Source organism: Nelumbo lutea, chromosome 4 (genome assembly GCF_056320005.1).
Source record: "Nelumbo lutea isolate HS-2025 chromosome 4, American lotus-T2T, whole genome shotgun sequence".
Lineage (NCBI taxonomy): Eukaryota > Viridiplantae > Streptophyta > Magnoliopsida > Proteales > Nelumbonaceae > Nelumbo > Nelumbo lutea.
In genome coordinates, this window is record NC_142687.1 from 28,893,178 (window position 1) to 28,918,199 (window position 25,022).

The 25,022-nt window shown below is 36.8% G+C and overlaps 2 protein-coding genes, 1 long non-coding RNA gene and 2 pseudogenes across 4 annotated transcripts; 1 reads left to right on the forward strand and 4 right to left on the reverse strand.

Annotated features, from left to right (window-relative positions):
• Window positions 1–1,794: 1,794 nt before the first annotated feature.
• Window positions 1,795–5,361, reverse strand: LOC148854857 (kunitz trypsin inhibitor 5-like; annotated as a pseudogene).
• A 108-nt stretch (window positions 5,362–5,469) lies between these two features.
• Window positions 5,470–6,741, reverse strand: LOC148854858 (putative pectinesterase/pectinesterase inhibitor 41 pseudogene; annotated as a pseudogene).
• A 4,210-nt stretch (window positions 6,742–10,951) lies between these two features.
• Window positions 10,952–14,883, reverse strand: LOC148854859 (uncharacterized). Of its 2 annotated transcripts, none has more exons than XM_088941640.1 (4): window positions 14,173–14,883; window positions 13,427–13,518; window positions 13,104–13,222; window positions 10,952–11,196 (listed from the first exon to the last, which is right to left on the reverse strand). In XM_088941640.1, exons 1-4 carry the CDS (start codon window positions 14,393–14,395, stop codon window positions 11,109–11,111), a joined length of 522 nt encoding a protein of 173 aa, XP_088797766.1. In that variant the 5' UTR covers window positions 14,396–14,883; the 3' UTR covers window positions 10,952–11,108. The 2 variants fall into 2 exon arrangements, with proteins under 2 accessions (XP_088797766.1, XP_088797767.1); XM_088941641.1 differs by having other exon boundaries at window positions 10,952–11,191; window positions 14,173–14,716.
• Window positions 14,884–15,259: 376 nt separating this feature from the next.
• On the forward strand, window positions 15,260–20,352 carry LOC148854860 (uncharacterized). The gene is made up of 3 exons (XR_016094801.1): window positions 15,260–15,678; window positions 18,010–18,112; window positions 18,237–20,352. It is a non-coding gene; the product is annotated as an uncharacterized LOC148854860 (long non-coding RNA).
• Window positions 20,353–20,807: 455 nt separating this feature from the next.
• LOC148854861 (uncharacterized) lies at window positions 20,808–24,888 on the reverse strand. Its single transcript, XM_088941951.1, has 4 exons — window positions 24,130–24,888; window positions 23,636–23,727; window positions 22,719–22,837; window positions 20,808–21,121 (listed from the first exon to the last, which is right to left on the reverse strand). Exons 1-4 carry the CDS (start codon window positions 24,338–24,340, stop codon window positions 21,043–21,045), a joined length of 501 nt encoding a protein of 166 aa, XP_088798077.1. The 5' UTR covers window positions 24,341–24,888; the 3' UTR covers window positions 20,808–21,042.
• Between the last annotated feature and the right edge of the window lie 134 nt (window positions 24,889–25,022).

Consider the following 25,022-nt stretch of genomic DNA (forward strand, 5'->3'; position numbering starts at 1 on the left):
CTTAACCCTCTTTTCAAATCATTTAAATTCTTTGAAGTTTTGTCCATCTTCTAATTTGGGTTTGAATGAAGAATGATTATCAAAATAAGAATGTTACTGATAAAAAAAAAAAAGAAAAGAAAAAGAATACCAAAACAAGCAAGCTGAAGGCCTTGTGAACTGTTTGCAGTTTGAGAAAAGTCCTAGTCATTAATATTAGTTATAATTTGAGGTTGGCATCAAAGTTTTAGATGCCTAACATCCATATTAAGGGTGCAAATAGGGGAGCTACTTCAAAGAATTTCCATTGCATCAGCTTGGGCACCCTTTCAAAATTTAATAAATGCTCAACCTAGGCCTTCCCAAGTCACACCGCGATACGTAGCCAGTCCATTGCTTTGTTTCTTACTAGGGGCAGTCTATCTTGCAACCTTGGTTCACCTAGCAGTTTGAGTGATGCAAAGACTCTTATGCTGTGTTTGGTTTGAAGGGAAAGGTAGGGAAATGTAGGCAAACCTTTACAAGGTTCCTACCATTCCCTTTCTTTCCCTACCTTTTCCTTCAAACCAAACATAGCCTTAAGGTTGGACTTCTCCTAGGGTATCTTAAAGAGGTATTAATCTCTCCCAATGGAATGGAAGGTGAAAACTGGAATCTTAACCTCATTGAATTTTCTCTAGGTCTTCCCGCCCCCCTTGGAGATGATAAATATCCTACTTTCCTTGAGTTGAAGATGGGCTTGTTCTTCTCAAAATCAAAGCTGTTGATCAGAAAATATCTGAGATGAAAATAAACATCTAAAGTATACTTCAAAGAGAAGAAAAATGGGACTTGGAAATACCTACATATTTTCATCCTTAAGCTTTTATTTGGATAGTTCATGTTCAGGATTTTTTGTGCTTTTCTAATTAGTGTTAGTATTTTTGTGCTTTTACGAAATTAGTTTTATAAAAGCACTTCTATGAAAGCATTTTATAAAAGTACTTTTATTAAAGAACTTTTATAAAATTACTTTTATGAAAGTATTTTTATTAAAGTACTTTTATGAAAGCACTTTTAGAAAAAATACTTTTATGGAAATACTTTATAAAAGCAATTTTATAGAAGTGCTTTTATTCATTCAAAGTACTTTTATTCATGAAAGCACTTTTGTAAAAGTACTTTTATAAATCACTTCTATCAAAGTACTTTTATTCATTCATTTTTTATTAGATGCTTTGAAAATTGTTACAAAAGAGTAACAATTGCTTATTGGAGAAAAAGACCAGCAAACACCCAATATAAAATAAGTGCTTATTTTCAAAATAAGCACTTGTTTCTAAACACTTATTTTTAACATAAGCACTCCCAAACATGGCCTAAAGCTATTTATGGAGTGGCTTTTTAATCTAACTAGGGCTGCAATTTGGGCCTTAGGATTAGGAACTTAGGATTGACTTTTACTAATCTGACTTCACTTCAGGGGTGGGTTAGTGTTGACCCCTTGGGCAAACTGGCCCAATTAAGTGGTAGTTTTGATGGTTCGAATGGATTAATCCAACAGTCAATCAATAAATCACGAACCATTGGTTTTTTAATGATCCAAGTCTAACAATTTGCAACAAACATAATAATAAAATAGAAATAAATAAATGAATGATTAAAGAAGAGTGTCATTCATTTTTTTGATAAATACACAATTAATCGTTTTTTGAAAAAAAATCCCAAGAAAAAACATTAAAGAAAACAAAGTTATGGGTTGCTGTGAGTCATAGTAAATGTTAGAGAAGAGGTAATTAGCCCTTTATTGAATTCATCATTTTTCATGCCACAAATTTAGTTACGTCTGGCCTTGACAAACACAAATGGGAGCTCTCTATGTTGAGACACGGAAAGCCACCTTCTCCCACTCTTTGTTCATATGCCCACGTTCCCACACACAACTTGGCATGACTCACACACGCTAGGGCAATATGCAATGCGATACTCTGGGTTGGAGCTGCTGATCTACTCTATCTTGAACCAATTTCTCATAGTTGAGGAACCAGGGTGTCTTGGTTGTCCACCGATTGTAACATAGCGTCTTTTGCTTGGGGTTGATGACCTTTGTGATTCTTGGACCTGCCAAACTATAGGCATTGCCGAGAATCTGATGTTCACGTCCATCGACTCATGGATAGTTCTTACCCCAGATGATGATGAGATTCCCACTCCATGAAGCATCCTCCCAATAGCTATTTCTTTGGGAAATGAAACAACTCTACCTTCCATTGAAGCTGATGCCGAAGAGAAAGATACAGGCGTGCCAAAGTTCACTTCGGAACTATGCTACCTCACAGCTGAAGAGCGAGACCTCTCCCTTCTGTCAAGTGACACACCGCCTTCACCACCTCAAGTGGCTGAGACAATGTAATAGGGTTGTCCTGCTTGAAGCTCATTACCATCTATATCCAACACTAGCTAGTGATATCCATGGCCAAAGAGAAGATATTTCTAGTAGCTAGAATTAATAACTCACTGTGTGGCTCAGTGGTTGTGTGGGAATTAGTGACATTTGAGAGAGGAAGAGAGGAAAGGCTCACTTTTATAGCTAGGTTGTTTTCTTTTGTCACAACAATCCATTTTGAACACTCTCCTAAAATAATGAAATTTTTATATGAAAAAGTATTAAAATTATACTAAAATCTCTATTGAATAACTAACCAAGTTTTAATTTTGCTTTATTTGAATTTATTCAATCCTAATATATGAGAAATTCATGTACCATAGAACAAGCGGCAAGGCACTATCATTTGTTAGGATGCAGTCAATATGAACTTGTAAAAGGGAGAGTAAAGGGGAAATTTTTCAAAAATAAACCAATGTATAGCACAAGTGCCATGGATGTGTAGACTGATTAACCAATGGGTCCCTCTATTTTTGGTGTAAAAATAATAATTTTACAATGGGATGGATCTATTGTAGATAGATTTTGGAACAAATTAAATGGATGGATAGATTCAATCCTTTGGCAGGCTTGGAGGCAGGTTTCAATCCTTTCTTGACCATAGCGGCTGGTAAAAGTAATAAAAATGTCCTTTATTAAACATTCTGGTTGCCCACGTGACCATTAGTATAAGTTACCATGATAGCAATTTAGCCAGGGGAACGAGATATTAGACCTGTTTATGGGCCAGGTAGCCTGATGGACTGGCTAGACCTAACTTGTTTTTTGTCAAGTTTGGACAAATTTTTAAGCCCACGAACTCGGGTTTAAGCTTTAAACATCAAATCCAACTATTTTTCAGGCCAGGCTCAGGCTTTTCCAAATAAGCCCAACCCAGCCCAAGCCCGCCTTGATAATAGTATATAAATAACAAAAGATATAATATATATTATATAATATTATTAGTGTACAATGAACTATATAATATTCTATATATTATATTATATTATATATAAAGTATCATATAATATATAATATATTATTAATAATATATAAATAGTATATTATAAAATATCTACCCAAATCGGGCTATGTGTTTTATATAGGATAGGACTCGGGCTCAAGATCTAGGGCCGATGGTTGGGCCAATTTTGGCCTATGAATAGTTCTACACCATAATAGCCACCATTAACCCAATCGATTGGACCGTTTGAATCATCACTCGTCCCTTGATTTTGGGTCAAATTCTGCTAAATCCCGCCATTTAGTAAAAAAATATTCACCTAGTAAAAAATTGTGGATTGTATATTCAATGTATGTGCAAATTTCTGGAGGCCATAACTTTACACTTCAATGTATGATTGAGGTGATATTTTTTTATTATTTTGGGTAACTTTTGGAGATCTATGTGCCACAAGGTGTCCTGCCATTTTCACCAAAAGAAATGCCTTTTGAACCTCAAATAGTAATTTTTGTTTACAAATAAAACTTTGAAAACTAAATTAAAAATATAATTAAACATAAAATAATATATATTATATTTCAAAAATGATTATAATTTATTATTGATAAAACACATATTTATACACACTTAGATATATACACACATTCACCAACATGGCACAGTTTGACCTATTTGACCTAGGCGATTGAACCAATGATAAATGACCCGAAGCAAAAATGATTGGGAAAAAGACAGTTCAGCCTAAGGTGAGAATTTGTAGGTTCAAAATACTGTTAGGGTAGGTGCCAACTCAAAATTTATGCTAATTTATTGGCGGGCGTTGGTGCATAGAATGTAGATTGTTGACATTTTGAATGTTTTTACCTCTGTAGTGAAAATCAGAAATCTGCATTAGACCTGTCCATATTTTTCCCGAAAATGATTCAACCTCATGATAGGTTTTTAAAACATGGTAAATTGTCCGAAACCCACCGTCAGTTTTTCTGAAATCTCTTAAACCCACCACAACTTTTAAAAAGGTCAAAAACTCACCATCTCAGTAAGATAACAGTAACTACACTAACGGATATCATTATTTTACCATTTTACCCTTTATTATTTTCGGTCCATTTTGCAATATCAAAATTACCCCTGTCGTTATTCAACCCAAAACCCAAGCATTAGCCGCTGCTTTCTTCCTCTTTCGTCCGCTGCTTCCCCTTTGTTTGAGATTGAAGAACAGGATGCGTCTCTGAATCATATTTTTGCCTCTCTTTTTTGTATGGACTGGAAAATCCGCGCTGCTGACTCAGTTGCAGATCTACGATTGTGAGGCACCACCCTGATCACTCTTGTCTGCTGATCACTACTCTGACTCCAGGGTACTGGATTCTGAACCTGCACAGCTGGAGCCATGGGAAAAAGAGGAAGTGGATCTCTTCCTTCGGCAACATTATTTGCCCCAGTACTCGCTGTCCTATCACAAGGACTGCTTGCTGTGCTCCCTTGGAGTTCACTATCTATGGACATCTGAAACTTCCAATTTGCATCCCTATCCCTGTGAAAAACAATGCTAACATAAATTTAAAAGCAATAAGTTACATAAACAATCATAAATCAAGAAACTAGAAGTTGAGGTCTTAAGGAGGAATTTATCTTGAGCTCAGTGAATTGGGGAATTGAATACTAGTTCTGGGTGGAACCATAAGCAATTAGTGCTATGACTATGCATTTATCAATGATTAATATAGGAAGAAAGGAGACCATATGGAAGCTCATTGGAGCAAGTCTCCCCACAAATATATTTCTTATGAAGCTCCACGGTGCAATGAGTTGAGAATGCAATTTCAATTTTGAATGTTCATTTATCCATGTTGAGAATCCAGACAACACATTTGATAAGAGCACCCTCGAACTAGTTACTCCATGGGAACCCTAGCTAGCTAGCCACTATAAATTTTCTCCATTAAGACAAATTCGACAGGTGTGTCCGTGTGAGCATAGGTCACCAGTGAGCAATCCCTTCCCCAGCCATCAGCAATCAAGATAAGGCATAGGGTTATGAACTCTTGTGCTTAATTAGTGGTTAAGGCTTTAAAAGATCATTAAAACATTAGAACGTATTCTTCATTCAGCTATTATGAATTGAAGGATTAGCATCTCTGTTTAATTAACTAAAACGATCGATACAAAACAAGAGGCAAAAAGGATGAACAATAGAAGTAAAACCCATCTCAGACTCAGAGTGTTTTTCACAGCAAGCCTCCACTATAAGGCACTTCTGTGGCAGGTAACCAATAGTCACCTACCAAAAAATTAGAGACAGTGAAATCGGCTGCATCTGTGTCATCTATCTCATGGTAACCGGGCCAAGTAACTCTATCTGTTGTCACTGCTCCGGGTCCTGTACTGTTATATTCTGCGTAGTAGAGCGTGCTCAGTGCAAAGTCACCAGACCATTCTCTCCAACCAGTGGGATCTATAAAACTATCAATGGAAGATTGCATAAACACAGTCCTAGAGTATTCTTTCCATGGCTACCCCAGATAAGATCTTGTGGTGCCATTGCTAGAAGCCAAGTCTGGAGCTGCCATAATTTTACAGTTGTGAATGGAAATTCCGGTGTTCTGATTTGGGTCTGTTCTGCCTTGGGCCGTGAGAGCATTGAATTGGCCTTGCATCGGCAGCCGAGCATATATGTTGCAGTCTTGGAAAACAGTGGCAGCATTTCCGAATATGAAGTCCACAGTTCCATATATATCACATTCCCTGTAGAACTGCCTGAGGGAATGGGTGTATAAGGTATCCTGGTAGCCTTCGAAGCTACAACTGTAGAAGGTCGACATCGACATGTCTGCTCCATTCCGAACCACCACTGCCTGGTGCTTGATATATTTATAGCAGCGAACTGCAGAGTACTTTTCCCAAAATAAAAAATGAATGAAAAGGGTTTGTCAGAAGAAATATATTATGTATGCAAATACACTGCATTCATCACCTCATCCAATCTCAGCAATCAAAACGGCCTCATAAGAGTAGTTGGTCTATTAATTTTTTTGAGCTATATAATATAATATACCAACTCAACAATGCAACAAGTTCACAGCAATCAACTCCTAAGATGAGTTGATTTATCTCAGCCATCTAAATGATGTACCAAGAGTTCATCCACTACCATTGCTCTATTGCCACCTGCCACCTGCCATCACCATTGTTCATGCACGATGCATCACTACCTTTTTCTTATCTCATCTTCACCCCTCCCTACCTTCTTTGCCACGATTTTCATTTGTACCTTCTCCACCACAACGAGTTCATCCACCTCCACTACTACCTCTGCCTTCACCCACACCACCAGCTTTTTATTGTCATTTTTCATTTCTACCCATTCCATCCTAATATTCTCTTCTACCATCTCTCCATCACCACTGCACCACCAACTCGCCCTCTCTCGAGTTTTGCTTTAAACAGCATAAAAATGGTATGGGTAATTTGGTAATTACCTACTGTTAACACCTTCAGGGGGTTCCACCTTGTATGTCAATACAGTATAGTTAAGTCTAACAGAAAATAGTGTGTCAAATCGCCCAATTAAGGTAGAGGGAGGTCCTGTGATTTACCGTGATAATAAATATTCGGATGCATTGAAGAGGTATAGGCCCATATAATCGTCTAAGAAAGACTGGTAGCCAAAACATTGTGGTGTCTAAAGGGTATGAAATGTTCACTTCCTATTCACTTTGTATTTTAAATACATTGAACCTTCAGCATATGATCTTCGCTTCAACCATTGCAACTTGTCGGTGTTCATGGCCGTTAACTTCTTTTCCTAGCAGAATTTCTAAAATAATGCTTATTGCATGTTGAATCGTCAGCTTTTGTTAAGAGATGAACGAAATTCAGATCAGTATAACAATTTTGAACTTTGGCTCAAACATGAAGTTCTTGGAATACACTTCTCTAATAAGCAATCATTTCTTTGTTCAGCATAAATGATTTCCTTAGTCATATAAATCTTGGGGAGTGTACCATCAAAGGAAAACTCGATGCTTATTCTTGTAAGTACAAAGAAATTGTAACTCCAAGTTTTCTATGTTATGTGATTTGAAGAACATGATTAATTATTTCTACTTCCTGTTTGTAGGCAAACAAATCGGATCGAGTAGATAGGAAGCCGTCTCTTAGTTTGGAGCATGAGGTAACTAATATGTGTGCATTTTTATTATAAACTCCTTATGTGTGGCTTGGCTTGCTCATTAAATAGTAATATTGCCAAATGTATATTTTGGGAAATTAACTTTTACTTGTTCAGATTCATTGTTATCTTGAACTATCTTCATACAGAGTCTCTTTTTCTTATTAATGATTTTTTTCAGATATATTTATGAGACGTTTTTGTGTGTGCATATATGTATGTCTAAGCAAGATATGAAGATGTTGATATAACACCCTTGGAGCTTGTTGATGGCCTAGGCAAGGTTTATGATAGAAATGAACTTCCTTACTAATCCTTGTGGTGAGAAAGTGCTAGACTGGAAATTTAGTATAGAAGCTTTTGCAAGTGTTGTTGATTTATAATCATAAATGATTTTATGAAGCTAGTGGGTGAATTTTGTGCTAATTCCATCGTTGAAAGGAGTACTTGTAACTTATGCAAAATTTCGTGAAAATGCGGGTTCATGTCTGAGAGCAGAAACTTTGCAGGAAAAATGGATAAGGTTAGTTCCATATCCAATCCACCCCTCTCAAGGCTCCGTGGACCAACATTGGGTAATGGATTTTTTCCACAAATTCGTAATGTTTTTAAAACAACCCAGTAATAGAATTATTTTTTTTTACTAGGTGGTGGGTCAGTGGTTCAATCATCTGGGTCAAATGGATCTACCCATGATGTCATAAATTAAATAGTAAAATATAAAAATAGATAAATAAAATATAGAAAATTGCAGAAAAGTTAGGCATGTCCTTAACATTATGTTTTCATCATATTAAATAAGAATGTTATTGTTATCAATGATGGAAATGGCTAAAAATACAAGAGAGGGAGAAAGAGAATACATGTTTAACCCATGACACTGCTTATTTGTATCTAGAAACTAGCCAAGGAATTGACATCCAAACTCTATAAGGTAATGGGTTGTATAATGTCCTTCTTATAGAGAATGTGGAACCATAATGGTTCTTAGTGGTGCCTAATTGCAATTTGATGCTTAATTTTATTTCTCACAGTGGGACCTGGAGAGCAGTTCACAAAACATATATGAAGAAGGCATATGATCACAATTGCTGTGATGTTGATCGCAATTGCTTAGATTATGTGGAACCATAATTGTTCTTGGTAGTGCCTAGCTGCAATTTGATGCTTAATTTTATATCTCATAGTGGGACCTGGAGAGCAGTTCACAAAACATATATGAAGGCATATGATCACAATTGTTGTGATGTTGATTACATGTTGAAAATATTCTTTTGAGGCGCAACAATGCTTGATTTTAGTGTCCGTGGTGGGAACCAAGAGCAGTTCACAGAATACAGATTGGGATCGTGTATGATTTCTTGTATTGTGATGCTGATCATCTTCTGTACCTGTACAAAATGGTTTTCTGGACTTGATATGAAGGAATGGATTAAAGTTTTCCTTGACACTACTTCCCCCATCAATCTTTAACAAGATTCTACTAGGAATTTTTAAAAAGTTGAAAGAACTTTGACAGTGGATGTTGAACAAAGGTAATGAACTAAGCATGCTATTTCAAATGGTTGAATTGGGTTGTTGATTGGAAGATCTTTTAGTTGGTCATGCACCTCTAACCATGTTCCACCTATATATGGAAATGAATTTCTTTTAGTAAGGCACAAACACGCTTATATATGAGAGCACTCTTTTGTATCTTGAATCAATTATGGGCTTCAAACCATGATAGTCAAGCCTCAGGTGGGGCAGTCGGATAGAAGGTGCTGGAATTGGGATAAGTCAGGCTGCTGCTTGGTCAAGCATTTTTTTTTTTTTTATTGAGAAGGAGAATGGTTATCAACAATGTCCAATGCATCTTTTGTACTTCTCAGGTAGAGTTTGTAAACCATTTATTATTACATTGTCTGCTTTTTTCTTACGTTTGGGCAGAGTTCTTGACACTTTTGGTTGGAGGGGATGCTTTCTGGAATCATTAGAATACTTTCTCCATGGCTGGAGGCCAGTAGGTTTAAGTAGGAAAACAAAGACTATTTGGGAAGATGTGTTTTTCTTTTTTGGTGCATTTGGAGAAAGAAATGCGTAGATATGAACCAGTCCAAGCCAATCCACCATTGACTGAACCGATTTGACCTGATCCGACTGGACTGATCCAGATCTAAATGGTTCAACCACTCTTGATATGATTAACTCGAAAATAATCCAATTAGATAGTTCAAGTTGGTTTGACTGGTTTGAACCTAAGTGGTTCGATCAAACCCGAAACTCGGACATAATCAAATGGCTTCGCCACTTATAAAAATAACATGCATGTAATGTGATTTAAATCTTCACCACTTGTGTAAATAGCAACTACTACTACCACCAAGCTATGACCAACTTATTTGTCAAGGAGTTAGTTTTGTATCTTAAGTACATAAATATAAGATTAATAGGCTTGGGGACGTTGGATTGGGTTAAAGCGAATTTAGGTTAACCCAACCCATTTAATTTTATATAACTGGGTCATTAATGAATTGGCGGGTTAGATGGATTGGATTGAAGCTCAACCCAAACCAAACCCAATCCAACCCAACCCACCCAATTGCCATCGCTAGTCAAAGCAGTTCCGTTTTTAAAACCAAGGCAGTATCAATAGAATGTATTAGTTACTCCTAAAATTAGTCTAAAACATCAAAATGGATATTGAAGAAAACTAATGGTAAAAAGGAATAGTATATATTAATGCATTATTATGATGAGCACATATCAATCCAAATGAGCTTAGGTTGTCGGGAGGCATGTAATACAAGAACTCTCATCTAAACTAAACATAGTATCCCTATACATATTATATGTGCACTCTGGAGCTAATGTACTTGGGCTAAATTAATTTTTATAGAAAATTAAAATTTAAAAGTCAAGTATTGATATCCTTGTTTTGTTGTAAAAGTGGTATAACATTCGTATCCTGTTTTGCAAGCCAAAAACAAATAATTTACAGTGAAGACTATTGAGCATTATTTAGTTAATACGAGAATCACCTATTAGATGCATCCAATTGGAAAGATCTCTCTCTCCTCCTTGGTGCATCCACCAGGTGCCGACTGAGTGCAGAGCCCTCCTACAATCATTTTGCTCCTCAATCTCTCATGTAAACAGGGTGGGTACCACTATTGCTCACAGCCTAGCTCAACGCTCTTTGGGTTGTACTTCTAGTTTGAGCTGGGTGGATTCTCCCCGAAGCTTTATCATGACTTTATTATCTTGTGATTACCCCTCTTGATGTATCCTGTTTTACTTGGTGAATGGATGAAGCCTACGGGCTAATTTCCAAAAAAAAATAATAATAATAATTGCATAGCACTTACCCTATGGCGATCTGTGGATTGGTAGATGACCTTCAAAGCATTGAAGAAAAAAAAATCAGAATTAACAAAAGAAACAAAAAATATTGAACAGTCAAATTCAAATGGACTTCACTTACTCCATTCATAAAGTCTTAGCTTCTGTCTTTTTCTTTAGATTTATTCCAATGTCAATTACATTAAACAACATATGCACAGGGACTATAGATATTTTTACCAAACCATTTTAAGTGGGTAATGGAATCAAACTTTCTTCCCTTGCTTCTTCACTACAAGAACCGGGCATTTAGAATTATGAACACAATAGTTGCTCACACTCCCTAGGACTGCCCTGTTTCAATAAATTCATATTAGAAATGAACTATTGTACAAAAGAACAACTATACTTCAGACAATCACCTGATTTATCTTTCCATTGATTGATAAAATACTACAAAAATATTTTCTCATTATAATATCTAAAATTGAAAGCACATGATGAACCAGAAGAACGAATTATTTGCTGCTAGCATTTGCCTATGAGGTGAAATGGATATTGAATATAATTGTTGGGAACAGAATGAATGAAAAGGTCTCTGTGACAAAGATAAAGCCTTGATATGATAGGTTGATGAGGCCCAGATACCAAATATGTTTTACTTCGGTCATGTGTAACTAAGATCCATATTCAGAACACCATTTGTCACAACAAGAAAACTTAGATACCAAATATGCAGTTGCTTTGTTTCCAGACCCCAGAGAACAAAAAATACACGACTTAGAGAGTGACTTTAACGTAGCATTTTTGAGGTGAACAAAACTGGGAATTCAATACATTCCTTTTGATTTCTCCATTTAATTCTGAGTTAAAGTTGAATCTACCCTAGTTTGATGAGGCTCAGATACAGATACAAACGTGGAACAGATATGGGAAAGAGAAATATGACTCTTCATTTCCTAAAATCCCAGACATGGAGAAAGTAGGTACTTGTATCCCATGTAATATGCTGAAATCATGTTTTATATCTTGTTTTTGAAGCCAAGGGGCTATTTGATAATAGCTGAAGTGAACAACTTATTACTTTTGTCTTTTATTTGATAAAATAATTAAATAACAAATTATTTTAAGGTATCCTGGCCTAATTATCCCAAATTCAGCCATCAAGGACTCACAACATCCTTAGTAACTTATTCACTGGAAGAAAAAGAATTGTCAATTAGCTGTTACTAAACAGCCCCTAAATATAAAAAAAAAAAGTAAATAAATAGCATATGGGTAGTGAAATATCAACGAAGCACTTCCAATGTTGTAATTCAAATGTATAAATATGATATTAGTGTATTCTTACAACAAACATTTATATGCTATTATTTCATGCATTTGTGCATCCATCTTTCATAATTTTCTATTGTTTAGAGGTCGTCCATTAAAAAGTCTAAAAATAAAAAATAAGGACTATTTTTTCTTAACGTAAGGTGTTATTCGCATCGAGCTTGACATACTCATCAGTTATCTGAAGTATAAAATAGAACTGAACATTCACATAAAAGTATATATGCTTGCCATTACCCAACATTGGTTATCCAGGGCCTTGGGAGGGGTGGGCTGGATATGGATCTAACCCCTAGCATTTTTTACCATCAGAGCTAGATAAAATGTCATTACCACAGAGCTAGGTTCAGAACCCATTCTTACCCCTGAACCTTCTAAACAGCAACCTCTGCTTTACCTGTCCCCCAAACTGAAGACATTGAACCAAATTCTGATCAAGTAATGGTGAAATGCTAATAGTCTCAAGAAGATCATTTTCCCCTTAGGTAGGGGTGCCAGAAATTTGGTAAGAACCTACTCTATTGTTCTGATCAATATTAAAATGAACATCCTTCTCTTCTATAATAGTGTTATTTTACCTTTTCTCACTACTTCTGACCAATTAATAATATGCAACTACACATGTTCATACACTGAGGTGAAAGCATAAAAGGGTAAAATAGATTTCCATAATCATATTGGTATTAACATTATCCTATGCAACCAGAGACAGTTTGAATAATAACAATCTCAATGACATTCATGATCTATCAAGATGAGAGGAGACTTGAAAGGAATCTAGATAATGCAAGTGGATATTGCAAAAGATCACGAGGGGAAATTATATTAGCACATTACACCATGGGGGCAGAACACAAAAATCCCAGTAATTTAGAATGAAATGAAACCGTTGGTAGAAAATAATGACTTAAAGGAAATCAACTGACCTTTTGAGAGCTCCCCGTCCATGGCTTCCTAAAATAAGTAGATCGATGTTGAGATTTTCCACGGCATGACATATGGCCTCTTTAGGATCACCAACTTCTGTAGTTGTCTCTGCAAGTACCTGTAGTAAGATAAAGCAAGATCATTATCCTTCAATCACCAACTTCTGTCCCAAGGATATTGTGCATTTTGATGTTCTTCCTGCACTAAGTTTACTCACTAAATGCATTTATTTCACCCATTGACATTTATATTCTAAAAATGAAGTAGATAAGCCATAAATGTCACCAACTAAAATTGGGGCAAAGGAACTAAGTTACCATACCCCTTGGTTAGCACAGATGCCTTTAGCCTTTTCCAAGAGAGCCAAAGCAACCTTCTTTTGATGTTCTTGGACGGATTTAATCAATTCTGTATCTGTGTAACATGGAAAATCTACAAGTAATGAATAACAATAGTGAAATCCCAATGGTTCTAGATCCATCAAATCACATGAGACCCGTTGGCTGTATCGGCTTATTATCATTATAAATTGAACAGAAATTAAACGCAATCAATTCCTCTCTTTCCACAACAAAATTAAGATTAAAAAACGTAGGAAAAACTTGACCATAGGGCCATTTAAGGGCCAAATTTCAGGTAGAAAATCCTAACTTCATTACTTTCTCATGACTCTCAGTAGAAGCAGTAAATGGCTTTATTACTAAATGAGTTACACACAAGTAACTCGTGTAAGAGGTTTATTAACAGAGAACAGATCATGTTCTAAAGAAGAAAGAGAACAGGAATATAAAGAAATAGGTTTATTAACAAGGGACAGACCATGTCTTCTAAAGAAGAAAGAGAACAACAAAACATTACAAAGAAGTCGGTTAAATGAGTTACACACAAGTAACTGTAGCTCATGTAAGAGGTTTATTAACAGGGAACAGACTCAAGAACACATGGAAGTCGGTTAATAGCAGAGTTAACTTCAAAAATCAAAATTAGATCCCCTCTTATCACACCCCAAAAAAAAAATCCCCTCCCCGAAAGCATAGATACAAAAAAGGGGTACCGCCGAATCATAACTGGTAGAAGGAGGACAGAACATGCGAGCAGAACCGGGCGATGCGGCAGGGAGGTAAGAAAAATCAGTTATTGACTGAGCTGTGAAGATGATGAGCGACGACGTGGAGAGAGAATCATGAAGATTGTCGAGTACCCACTTGAGCGCGTAGTGACTACACTCGCTTTCATCAATGGCGATCATCACCTTCTTCCTACACGCCAACTCTTCCTCCGTCATGTCCATGTTTTCGAACCTCACACATCCAACAATGATGCTCTTTTGTTAGCTGATTCTGGCGGAAGCGCGAAGGAGTCTTCGTGTTCTTCATTTGGGTAACCAAGATATTTTGCAGACAAAAATGGTTGGTGGAATTTCAAAACGACTAGTCAACAGTGAAACTCCGACATCCCACGGCCACACCATCACGTGGATTCTATTACCACGTCCTGTTTGAGACCAAATCAGGCCCCCCCACAAGATTGCCCCCACAACGATGTTTACAATACACGGCAGGGATGTTTGAACTCGTCCTATTTAGCTATTGGATTGATATACAACTTGGATAATAGTGTATCCAGAATGCCCAAGTGAAAAGGACAAGTTGTTATTGATAAACTGCATATGTTTAGAAGATTAAATGATCTGAACCGTAAGATTGAGTTTGTGGACCAATGTCATTGATTGAGGGAAGCAGAGGTGAATGCAAATCGAGTAGCTGGTGGTGTGTATCAATTCGCAACTTATCGGCCCGTATCAGCCGGTAAATATCGTTTTGGAATAGTTCCGTAATACACGGAGAATAATCTTTCTGGACGTGTGGGACAACACACGCAGGAGAGATAATCCATGTGTGGGACAGTACACACGCACCAGAGAGAAGGGTTTAGTAGATCTCTTTAAGCATTACATGTACACCCACAGCACACACACGGTGAAGGGTTTAGTGAATCACAGTAATGATGGTGAATGTAACAGTAATTGTGGTGAAGGGTTAGAGAGGATGAGGGGTAATTTTTCTGGCCGTGTGAGACATTATACACTCATCCATTTTGGTGTGGCTCTTTTGTCTCTTTTCTTCATCTTGAGCTGATAATGGTATCACAACAGGCTGTTCTCTAATCTTATTTTTGTTTCTTTGTCACTTTCTATGAGTAGTAATCTCACCTCTCTATTGAGATCTACTAAACCCTTCGACCGGTGGAGTGTATAGGACTATTTTTTATCAACCCTATTTGCTGTATTGATAGAGTTCGAACTCTGCAGGAGAGATTTCATTAGATCTCTTTTGGGAGATCTCAAATCAAGGCCAAACTTCAGATCTGGTGTCACCAAGACCAAATCCATCCGTTGTACAAATATCTCTTGATTTGGTGAAGTTTTGAAGGGTTTTTTTATCCTCTTCCTTGGGTGGCTACTACTTACAGTTTCCTTTTTTGGACTACTGATTTTTCAATTGAGGTTCCAGACTTCGTTTTCTTACTCTAAGGGTCTTAGTGATTCTCGATGATTATTATCTCCATCTCAAGGTATTCCTCTTGACTTCTGGTGATTGTTATCATCTTTTCTATAGTCTTTCTTTGGTTTCTTGGCTGAATATGGGATCTGAAAGGAGTAACCTCATATCTATGAAATTCGATGGAACAAACTATGTTCTCTAGAAATTCCATTTTCATTTTTTTTTTATTGAAGGGAAGGGTTTGTGGGGCTATCTGGATGATACCACAACCATTCTTGATGCTACAAATGCTAAAGGGATGAAATAGTGGAAAATCAATAATGCCCAAATAGTTTTTTGGATATTAAGTTTAGTAACTGCGATGTGGCTATTCCTATGAGGGGCCTGAAAATTGTTAAGAAGATGTATAACTACCTTGAGAAGGTGTATCAACAGTCAAATATGTCCAAACAACATCAGATTGAAATGGACATATTCTCATACACTCAGGGGAGAGAAGAATACAAGAATATTATGCTGGTTTTATTAATCTTTGGACATAATATGAACTTATTCATCTTGGGGCCACAATGACCGATTGTTGTGTGACAACTATGAAAAGACATTTCGATCAAAGGAAGATTATGCACTTTCTTATGCATCTTAGACCCGACTATGAGTTGATAAGATCCAACATAGTTAGTAGGGAAAATGTGCTTGACCTAGACACCATATTAGGTAAACTATTAAGGGAGGAGACTAGACTATACACTTAGTCCTCCCTTGACAGCAAGAAAGAACATGAACATGATACATTTTTCTAACTACCAAGCCAAAGGGTAAAAAAGACTTTTCCAAGGTGCAATACTATGAGTGCAAGGAGTTCGTACATGTCACCTCTTACTGTAAGAAAATGAATTTTTGTACTTACTGCAAACAACAGGGTCACATCATTACTGAATGCCCCATCCAACCTCCCAAGAAGGGTCAATATAAGGCACTTCAGGCAATTAAAGAGCCTTCATCTAATATTATTGTCTCCTCCAACTCAGACTCAAAGGGAGCCTTCTAGTACTTTGATTGAGGATAAGATATAATAGCTTGTGTCCTCAGCTATTTCATCTACCTTCTCTGCTATTGACCTGTTTGGTAAGTTTTCTACCACTTGCTCGTCTCCTAGCCATATGTGGATTATAGATTCTAGAGCCTCAAATCATATGACTGAGGTCTCCTCTAGTCAGACTCCTAAACCCTACTCTTCTAATGACTAGATTATGACTGCTAGTGGTGAGTTATTAAAAATTGCTAGTTGTGATGATTTATTTCTTTCTACCTCTCAACCATCTTCCTTTCATCTCCCAAAAACCTTCTTTATTCCTCAATGCATTGGGAAGGTGAAGGGGAGGGGGAATAGGCTTGGGAGGTTGTTTGCTCTTGAGTTCGAGAAGAGACCTTCATCCTCAGCTTATTTTCTTTCTACTACTAGTGATGTATTACATTATCGTTGTAATAATGTGTGGCATTTATGGCATAACATTTTGGCCACACACATGCTAAGAACTTGGATAATCTATTTTCCTCTAGTTGTTTACCTTCTGTTTCTAAGAATATTGATAAATCTTGCATAACTTGTGGTCTTAATAAAAGTCATATTTTACCATTTCCATCTTCATTTGTGCATAATACCGTTCGTTTCCAAGTAATACATAGTGATGTTTGGTTGTCTCTTGTTATATATAAACTTGGATACAAATGCTTTGTTTTATTTATTGATGATTGCAGTAGATATACTTGGATTTATTTCCTCCAAAAGAAATCAGAAGCACTTTCCACCTTTTAGAACTTTCATACCATGATAGTAACCCAACACAATGCCACCATTCGTATTCTACATTCTAACTCGGGGGGAGAATATTTTGATGGGGAAAATAGATAATTTCAAACTTATTTATAGAAAGATGGTATTCTATCTCAAAGATCTCGTCCATGAACTCCTCAACAAAATGGAGTTGTTGAATGCAAGAACCAATACATCTTGAGTATGGTGAGATCCCTTTTACTTGACTCTCATGTTCTCGTTGCCTTTTGGGTGGAGGCATCCAACACTGCTGTGTATCTCATTAACATCATTCCTTCTTTAGTTCTTCGTAATCAATCACATTTCTATTGTCTTTTTCATTGTTCTCCAAACTACTCTACACTTCATGTTTTTTGTTGCATTTTCCTTGTACATCTTCCTCCCCATGAGCGCACTAAGCTTATTACTCAAGTTCACCATCTCTGTAAATCTCAAAATGTTATCTTTTTTTGAGAATCTATCATTTTTTTAATATGTTGTTAAATTACATGCATCATCTTTCTCTATTCTACATAACTTTACTCTTGCAAGTGATTCAGTCTTGCCTCTTCAAATCTATCACAGGAAGTATCCGGTTGCACCAATGCCTATGCCTCCTCCTTCATCGACCCTGATGCATGTTCCTCTGACATCCTCAGACCTTGTACCATCCACATCTACTTCTCATGTAAGTGATCATTCACCTCCTACTCCCATTCCTTTACAACACTCTTCCAAAGTTATTTGTCCTCTTGACCGCTATGGATATTCTACTATTCATAGTTCCCTTTCTGCTACTTTGTCTTCCATAGATATCCCTAAGTCTTACCGGCAGGATGCAACAATTGGGCATTGGAAAGCTATAACGAACTTGGAAATTCAGGCCCTGTTGGAAAATGATACTTGGGAGCTTGTTTCTCCTCTACAAGATGCCTCAATTATTGGCAGTTGTTGGGTGTATTCAGTCAAATTGAATTATACTAAAAGTCTGGATAGATATATAGCTCGCTTTGTTCCTCAAAGGTACAAACAAGAACATGGCATTGACTATGAGGAGACGTTTGTGTTGGTGGCTAAGATAACAACTGTTTGGCTTATTCTTGCTATCACTGCTATTAAACATGGACTATTCATCAGATGGATGTTAAGAATGCCTTTCTTCATGGGCATCTCTGTAAGCTACTGGATAGATATAAAGCTCGCCTTGTTTCTCAAAGGTACAAACAAGAACATAGCATTGATTATGAGGAAACGTTTGTGCCAGTTGCTAAGATGACTATTGTTCGGTTTATTCTTGCTATCAATGCTATTAAACAATGGACTATTCACCAGATGGATGTCAAGAATGCCTTTCTTCATGGGCATCTTCGTGAGAGTGTATATGAAGCCTCCTCTAAGCTACTGGATAGATATAAATCTCGCCTTGTTGCTCAAAGTTACAAACAAGAACATGGCATTGACTATGAGGAGACGATTGTGCTGGTGGCTAAGATGACTTGTTCGGATTATTCTTGCTATCACTACTATTAAACAATGGACTATTCATCAGATGGATGTCAAGAATGCTTTTCTTCATGGGCATCTCCATGAGACAATGTATATGAAGCCTCCTCCAAGCTATTGCGACGATTTTACTCTAGTCTGCAAACTAAGGAAGTCCTTGTATGGGCTTAAACAAGCCCCACAAGCCTAGTTTGAGAAGTTTAGAGGGGTTATTATTGAAAGTAGGATTTTAGTAGAGTGCCTCAAACTATTCCCTCTTCATTCTTCGTCGTCCTCAAGGAGCGACTCTTCTACTAGTGTATGTTGATGATATACTTATTACTAGTGATGACTTTGAAGGGATCACTCAGTTGAAGCAATTTCTCAATCAATCTTTCAAAATGAAGGATCGTGGTCTTGTGACCTACTTTCTTGGTCTTGAGATCACTAGAAGTGCTCGAGGATATTTTGTTAATTGGCACAAATATGCTAGTGATTTGATTAAGATGGCCAATCTCTCTAACTTGAAGCAAGTTGATATCCCATTGGAACTCAACCTTAAGCTCAATAAGGATGATGGGCAACTCATTCCTGATGCTACATTATATCATCAACTTGTTGGAAGCCTTATTTATCTTATTATGACTCGACCAGATATATCATATGCTTTGTAGATAGTTAGCCAGTTTGTATCAGTTCCTCGACAACCTCATTTCTCTGTTGTGCTTCGGATTATCAGATATGTTAGGGGCACCTTATCTCATGGACTTTTCTTCTCATCTTCCTCATCTCCTTAGTTGACTACTTATGTTGATGCTCATTGGGTTGGTTGCCCTAACACCAAACGGTCCACCACTGGTTGGTGTGTTTTCTTATGTGATTCCCTCATCTCTTAGAAGTGCAAGAAGCAACAGATAATCTCCAAATCATCTATTGAAACCGAATACCGTGCCATGTCCTTTGTTTGTAGTGAGTTTGTCTGGCTTAAAGCCCTTCTTCATGATTTGACCATTGGTCACTCCTCTCCCATCCCTTTATTTAGTGACAACATGTGTATAATCAAAATTGCTTCAAATTCAATATTCCATGAACGGACTAAGTATATAGAAGTGGACTACCATTTCATTTGAGGTCTTCTCATTACTGGTCACATCACATTGCCTCATGTGTCTTCCAATCTTCAGCTGGGCGATCTTTTACCTAAGCATCAGTTTGAGGAAAAGTGTGGAGAGGGATGAGGGTTAACTTTGTAGTTTTACTTTCTTTTATTTAGCTCTTTTGTATATCTCTTTGTACACTGTACATATTTTACACTTTTAAGATAGAATTGCTCATTCTTACATTACTGTATTCTGTATATATTCTGGGCGTGTGGAATGGAACAGTACACACCCATCCATTTTCGCGTGACTCTCTCTCTCTCTGGTTAGAGTTTTCTTTTTTCAAGATTTCGTTCTTCCATTTTCGTGTGACTCTCTCCTTCTCTTGGTAAAATGCAAAGGAAAAACTTCAGAATAGCTCATGTTTCTTAATTTGGTTGAACTCTATGGACTACAGCTTGGATAGTTGGATTCCAGCGAGCTTAGCAATTAACATGTGTATTATTAATCATTAGTTTCTAACATTTTATTCAAATATTGACCCTCATATGATGCACCAGATCCATGGTGCTCAGGGCACCATCTGGGTCCCACATGATTGACGGCGGTGTTGGAAGGCACCATATTCCAAGGCACTCTTCTTGGTTTAAACTCCAAAATCCAAATCAAGAGCTTCATCAATATCAGGTGAACCCACTGTACTTATGGTTGGCACTCAAAAAAAAAAAAAAGTTAAAACTCCTTTACTTGTTAAAATTTTCCTTGTAAACATAATAAATAAATAATACGGAATGCAAAGAATTTTCATCAAAATCAAAACAAACTGTCAAATTTTATTTTATTTTTAGGTAGAGAAACAAACTGTACATTTATTTTGACAAAAGAGAACCCTAACAATGACATCTACGGATCTGATTTAGGCCAGAGGGTTGAGCAGGTATAATACAAGAAACCTCCAACCATATTGGCCACAACAAACAACTAACCACTTTAAAATATCTTTAAGTTGGTGATGCGAATGAGCCATCTTTCAAATTCAAGCTGGTTTCCTCACAACAAGAATGGGGCACTTGGCATGATGAACACAGTAGTCGCTAACACTCCCCAAAAGGGCCCTGTTTCAAGGAAAGAAGGAATCATCTTAACATCCAGGCTATGCAACAAAGAAACATTGATTTAGCAGAAGTATTTGATGAAGTTTGTCTTTAGATCCTACTAGACCCATACCCATATATGCATATACATTCACACACTAACTGATTTCTTCTGATCAGGAAACAAACTAGGGGTCCCTTTAGTTTGTGGGAATATGGGTTTGGTATCGGAATCAAAATGGTTCATTCCAATTCCAACCATTTGGTTGGGTGGAATCGGAATCCAATTCCCACTTCTAGTGGAATAGCATTCTGCCATTTGAGGGAATGGTCATTCCCTCCCCCTCCCTTGGGAATGAGAATCCATTCCAGCCAATTCTGATTTCAATTCCAATTCTTATTCTAACTGTGAACCAAACGGACCCCTAGAATCAAGCAGGACTGCAGAGCATTACCACCACTAATGTCCAAGTAAGCCAAATATTGCTCATATATAACAAATGGACAAGAAGGCATAAAAAGTAAGTGGTGGAGACCAGCCCTGTATGAAATCTTTATATGGATGATGACATTACATGAATCTCTAGTACCAGATAACTTGAAATGGAACTGTGATGCAACAATAGTTTTAAAATCAGTTGTATGTCAATGATCTTTACATTTTCAAAATTGAAATAAGCAGTTGATGTGTATGTAGTTTGCTGAGTTTATAGAAATCTGAGGGAGGCAATTGAGACTTTCATCTACGATAAACAAAACAGGCAACTGAATTAAGACTTTCAGTTTCTTCAACAATTTTTCAGTTCAGCATTTATCTGTTGTGGATTTTTTATTACTGTCAAGATTTGAAATTTCACTATTCATTGAAATGAAATTTCTCAAATTTTAAGTTCTCATTCTAGTCATGAAGGTAACCACAAAGATCTTCAAAGAGACAAACAGTTGATGAAATCTGAATAGAACAAAAAATTGGAAGAAGTAGGAAATATATGGAGATATGTACAGGTAGGAAGGAAAGAGTAGAAAAAACAGTGGGGCATAAGAAAATTTTAGAGTAAGAAACAAGAATCATTCTCTTCTATTTGTCTACCATATTGACTAGGATCTATGTCTTAGCACTCTAAAGTCCATTCTCGTGCTTCTGAAAGAATTTTTCAAAAAGGAAAAAAGAATGATTTTATTGTGGATCACAATATTACTATGCACATTGAATCATGACGATACATATTTTAACCACTTTCAGAAACCTCATAATGATACATGGTATTTTAAACATTTTTTCCATCTTGAAAATTATACATTACTTATCAAGGGGATATGCATGATCGATTCCTAAATATTAAACAGGGAGAGACATAAGCCTAGATCTAGGTGAAAACATTTCTCAAGTCTTAATTTACATTTCTGTTTCCCTTGTGGAGCTTAATTATACTTGCAAAATAGAAATTTGCATACTGATCAAGTCCTCATGCATAGATGAAATCAGAATACTGCAATAACAATAACGGGAGAATATAAATTAATTATATATTTTATAATTCAATCAGAGCATAAGTTGAAGGAAATTATGAATATGAACCACATTGTATTGTCAAAAAGAAACAATAAGGCCACCTACCTCTTAATAACTCCCCGGCCATGGTTACCTAAAACCAGTAAATCGATGTTGAACTTTTCAACTGCTTCACATATAGCTTCTTTAGGATCACCGTTTTCTGTAATTGTCTTTGCAGTTACCTGTAACAAAACAAACCTTAGCATCACTGCATATTCTTAATGAATGCTCCAACTTCTTAATGAGCATAGGGTAACTAAAATGCATGCTTTGATGCAGAGAGGATGTCAAAAAAGAGAAAAAAAAAAACAAAGAAAAGAAATAATCTTAAACAGAAACAGGAAACAGTATCAGACACGAATTGAACTAAAATCATATTTCTATCAATAAGGAGAGAATTTAACAATATGGACTTATTGCCGATCACTATTTGAATACATGGTTCTAATAGCCGTTAACTATAAGTTCCCCATTTAATTTTCCAGAGGAGATTCATTCACCAGAAAAAGAAAAAAGCAGATCATAGAACATTGTATTGGAAACTTTGTAGCTCTACTAATAACATATCAGAAATGAAAACTTGCAAACTAAAGACAACATAACATCTCATCTATAATATCTAACATAAACTTCAATATTCTACTGAACTTCATTGCAAAAACAACAAAGGATGGTTCCTTGGCCCTTAATATCTCAAATGACAACCTTTGCCAAGTCAATTCATCATCTCAGTCTATGTTGTAAGTGCAGAAGCAGAAGACATCTATATGCAACACCAGAGCCAACCTTTTTCATGCAACAGAACATTATAAAAGAAAATGTATTAAAACTTCAATGACAGTAATTAATGCATGTATCATAATACCATTCCAACTGCACGTCTACGGAAAAATTGGAAATTGAAGTACAGAATGTACTGATGTCATCCACTGTACAAATTACAAATTTTTAATGAAAAATCCCAGGTGAATTGACCATACCCCACGACGTGCACATATTTCCTTGGCTTTTGCAAACATTTCTGATACTGCCTTCTGTTGCCATTCCCTGACTGAATCAATCAACTCTGGATCTGCAAAAGAAAAAAATAAAATGACAGAACAGGTAAGGAAAAAAGATACTTCAATGCTTTAAATCAGTCCATTACATAAAATCCATTTAACAAGATAAAAGAATCGATCTCTCTCACTAGCAGAGCTTTTGTTTTCTGACTAAAATCCCTACAGAGCCCTCCCTAGCCTTTTTTTATTATTGGATATTGAATCATATTAGCCTCTCTCATGTAGAAACTTTCTGTTCATATTGTCTCATGGATAAGACAGTTCCCTTTTAGAATGCAACAGAACAAAAATTCAACAAAAAACAAACCCAAAACTTTTTAATTCAAAACACGAAAAATTAGTTCAACCAGTACGCAATTTCTGCAAATAGAAAATCGACAATTGGAAGGGAGGGAGAGAGAGAGAGAGCTTACTGGCAACCCCATATAGATAATTGTAATCGGCAGCAGGCTGCGCAGTAAAGATAGTAAGGGGCGAAACCGAAAAGCAGTGGCGAAGATTGTCGAGAGCCCAGTAGAGGGCATAGGTGCTGCATTCACTCTCATCAACGGCCACCAACACATTCACCTTGCTACTCTCCTCTTCCCTCTCTGCCACCTTACTCTGTTCTCCTTCATTTGCCATTTCTCTTCCCTTCTATACCAACTAGAATTCCACTCAACCTCACAAGACAACTCCTTCCTCTTTGTAAATTGCGTAGATCTCTTCTAACAAGATCGAATGAGGATTTGGGAAATATCACCTCTCTATTTATTTGCTGAAACGATGTAGCGACGGTATAGATTTCCGTCTATCTTGACCCTTTGTGTCAACTGTCGACTCAGCGACAGCGTTTCTCAACCCAATCCGATTCAAATATTCAAACTCCTCCGTAATTTTTGGCAGTTGGGATTTCGGAGTTCGGACGGTATAAGAACAAGATACCATGCGCAGGTGACAGACTAACAACTTGATTGCGGGTTTGCCACGTGGCTAATTCCCAAACCCAAAGAAGGAGATAGGTAACGAAACTCGTCAACCCGAAAACAACACGGGGCTCTGACTGCAGCACACAGCTTAGCTCACTTGTTCCAATTACGCTACCAAACCAATCTCAAAACCCAGGCACATAGTTTCGGCAGTCATTCTCACATCCGGTTTCAACGCCGATACGTAGCGGAGAGAGAAGAAAAAGGTCAAAAAGAGGGAAGAATGAAAGGGACTGTTTAAGGTGGGGCGGGGCTCATAAGTCATAACTCACCGGTCACCAGACTCACCACGTGTTGGCGTATAGCATGCCTGCATTTGCTTGCATACATAGATTAGA

Coding starts and splice junctions, on each gene's coding strand:
- LOC148854859 (XM_088941640.1), bottom strand. CDS start 14,395: ATGGACATGACGGAGGAAGAGTTGGCGTGTAGGAAGAAGGTGATGATC. Junction 13,223..13,426: donor GCATCTGTGCTAACCAAGGG/GTATGGTAACTT, acceptor ATCTTACTACAG/GTACTTGCAGAGACAACTAC. Junction 11,197..13,103: donor GGACGGGGAGCTCTCAAAAG/GTCAGTTGATTT, acceptor TTATTGAAACAG/GGCAGTCCTAGGGAGTGTGA.
- LOC148854861 (XM_088941951.1), bottom strand. CDS start 24,340: ATGGCAAATGAAGGAGAACAGAGTAAGGTGGCAGAGAGGGAAGAGGAG. Junction 23,728..24,129: donor TTATCTATATGGGGTTGCCA/GTAAGCTCTCTC, acceptor TTTCTTTTGCAG/ATCCAGAGTTGATTGATTCA. Junction 21,122..22,718: donor GGCCGGGGAGTTATTAAGAG/GTAGGTGGCCTT, acceptor TCCTTGAAACAG/GGCCCTTTTGGGGAGTGTTA.